The 2,840-nt window shown below is 40.0% G+C and overlaps 1 protein-coding gene across 1 annotated transcript in view; it reads left to right on the top strand.

Annotated features, from left to right (window-relative positions):
• Positions 1-6: 6 nt before the first annotated feature.
• Positions 7-2,840, top strand: part of LOC104526217 (small conductance calcium-activated potassium channel protein 2) — a gene marked incomplete at both ends in the record, with an annotated part of 45,243 nt that continues 42,409 nt past the window's right edge. Inside the window, one exon of the mRNA XM_010169604.1 lies at positions 7-93. Coding sequence (XP_010167906.1) covers positions 7-93 — 87 coding nt within the window. The remainder of the gene's footprint in view (positions 94-2,840) is intronic.

The raw sequence follows: 2,840 nt of genomic DNA, 5'->3' as shown, positions 1-2,840 counted from the left end.
TCGCTGTATTCCCTCGCTCTGAAATGCCTTATTAGCCTCTCCACCATCATCCTGCTCGGGCTCATCATCGTGTACCACGCAAGGGAAATCCAGGTAAGGTTTCCTCCTGTGGGTCGGTGAGCACCGCGGGCATAGCCGGGGGTGCGAGGCGGTTTGTCTGGGGGCGCAGTGGTGGGAAGTGGTCAGCACTTGCCTCTGGTTGAGAAAGCAAAAGTGATTTCTGCGTGCCTGCCGAAGTTGGTGAGTGGACCTCAGCCCTGGAGAGTAACGCGGTGGGCCTATATGTGCCGGGGAGCTCTGTCTGCTAGGGACTGCTGCCTGCCCTTGTGATGGGATCACTTAGCCCTGAGGTTGTAACACACTTTTTCAGTGACATGTCTGCCGTCCTCTGGAGCAGATGTACAGCAACAGTCTTTCATTGCCCAATGACTAAATTTCATGCTGTGCGTTTTCTCTTGACGGCAAAGTTAGTTGTCTTCGCTGTACAAGGTATGTAATCTTCACTGCGCTGCCTCAGATACGAGCGTACTCTAGGAGAACATTTAAGAGAAGGAGAAGACTTAGGTTTCACCTATTTTCTTTAATGCCGCATATCCACTAGGAATGTGACAGAGGGAAACTGTCAAGAAAGGCAAGGCTGAAAGTAGGAGGAACGTAATCATCAAAGCTGTAGAATAAGTCTCAGAATTTCTGTCCAAGGGACTTAATTCTAATTTCAGTTGTAATTTTTTTGACCAAGAAATTAAAATTTGGCATTTCAGTTCAACTGAAACATACAACAGATAGATTTCAAAATTTTGAAGGGAAAAATACTTTACTCATAGATACATCGGTGCTTTTGCTTTTTCTGATTAGTTAGAGGTACCTTGAGCTACAATCTGAAATTACAGCTTTTAAGGGCAAAGAAGACTTTTCCACTGGTACCAATCAGAAAAAAAGTTGAGAACTGTATAGTACCTTGCTTCTGTGCAAATGAATGCTGTAGTTTCAATGTGAAATGGTACCGTCGTCTCCTACTTAGGGTAATGTTAGAGAAGTATTATGTTACTGAAGACTTCTTTGCCAAGTTGGATCCTGTTGTGCAGTCTTTGCGTGTGGAAGACTTCTATTCCTGCCTCAGAACCCAGTTACTCTGCATTAATATCAAAGATACTGAAAGATGTTTAATGATACTGTACTCGATAAACAAGTGTCCTGGTGAAAGAACTTCTCTATAAACTACTGGAATACTGACAAAGAAGTTTCTTTATCTGCATAAAAATAAATATCACTGCTGCAGTGTGGGAGCCTACTTCTCTGGTGTGTGTTCCCACAAGCAGTGCTTGAGGCATGAAGAGCAAAGCTGGAAAAAAAAAAAAAAAAACTCTGTAAACATTTGAATTACTCTATGCATTTTCAAGAAACTTTAAGTGGAAAATTTTACGCAAAGTAACCAAATTGTTATAGATCCCTGTATGCATCACCTTATACTAGACTCCAAGATTCGGTCGAGGTTTTTTCCAGGTCAATAGTTACAAATTTTCATTCCCTTAAGAGTGTGTTATGGATCAGAAAAAACTATCTTAAGAAGCTAAAGTTGTAAAACAGTTGGGTTTTGTTATTGATTTTTTTAAAGAACTTTTCATGTATGTGACTATATGGAAGGAATTACACAATCAGGTGACTTAATCAAGGTTAATGTAGTTTTCAGTTCTGCCTGACAGTACAGAACACAAGTATACCTGCCTGTAAAACAACAATATCCTATGTTTTAGTCTGAGAGACACCAAAAAAATGCAGTAGTCATGGCAGGGCCTGGAGTGGACTGCGTCTTCAAGGGGCTCTGTCATTGATCTGGAAAATGAAAACGAAGATCTGTTTTTCAAGAAGCTTGTTAGAAGGAGGCGGCATAATACAACCATTAGCTATTAGGCATCTGATAGCTTTTTGATTTAGGCATAGTCTGGTTTTGACACACGCTTGACTTTTAAAAAAACAAGATGAACACAGAGAGCAAAAATTACATCCATCTATGGTCATAAATTTATGTCACATTTTACATCTGAAAACAGAAAGTACCTTTAAAATACTTTGGCTTAGGAACATACGTAATCTTCTCCAGGCAAAAGAAAATACTGTGTAACCCTGATAATGTAATGATTTTTAAATAATCTTTAAAGCCAACTGTTTTCTGAAGCACATGTACCTTTAAGTCAAGCAAATGTCCTGCTATGTGCAGTAGAATGAATTGCGTATGTACAATTATGCCCACAGATGGTCGGTTGTGTTCTAGAGGACGGTTTCATCTGCTATTTGTCAATCCTGTTCAAGTCTGAACATTCCTTTCTAAGTCTTGTCTGTAGCATACTTAGACTTTACCAGTGGGTGTAGTGTAAATAAGCAGGAATTGATTGGGAGAAGAAAAAATGTTCTATAGGACAGAAGAAGGTCAATGTATTCTGCTTGTGGTGTGGTATCTTTCATACTCTGGGGAAAGCAAACCAGCCTAAACATTAGTAGATTTTTCTACAAAGCATGAGACAAAGCATATTGGGAAATAAAAAGCTGACAGTTTAGTAATTATTACTGATTTCAGATTTAATATTTCAAAACTGCTGGTGACCTAAAATGACAGCAAATGGAAATCAGCTTTTTTGTTCTTTACGGTAGTCTGTGACCTTGATTTATTGGTGGGAAGTCCGAACAGCCATGCTGCAAGCAAGTCTATGGGGCAGTACCAAGCAGTATAGCAGGTGACTCTAGTCCTTCCACTAAAATAGCATTGCCCATTTTGCTTTGAAAGCAGTCAGCCAGTCAGTTAAACTAAACTCTAAGAGTTTGCCTGTCCCAGACCTGCTGAA

The sequence above is a fragment of the Antrostomus carolinensis genome, unplaced genomic scaffold (assembly GCF_000700745.2).
Source record: "Antrostomus carolinensis isolate BGI_N321 unplaced genomic scaffold, ASM70074v2 scaffold38546, whole genome shotgun sequence".
Lineage (NCBI taxonomy): Eukaryota > Metazoa > Chordata > Aves > Caprimulgiformes > Caprimulgidae > Antrostomus > Antrostomus carolinensis.
Note: the sequence above shows the minus strand (reverse complement) of the source record. Positions and strands in the feature narration are given on the sequence as shown.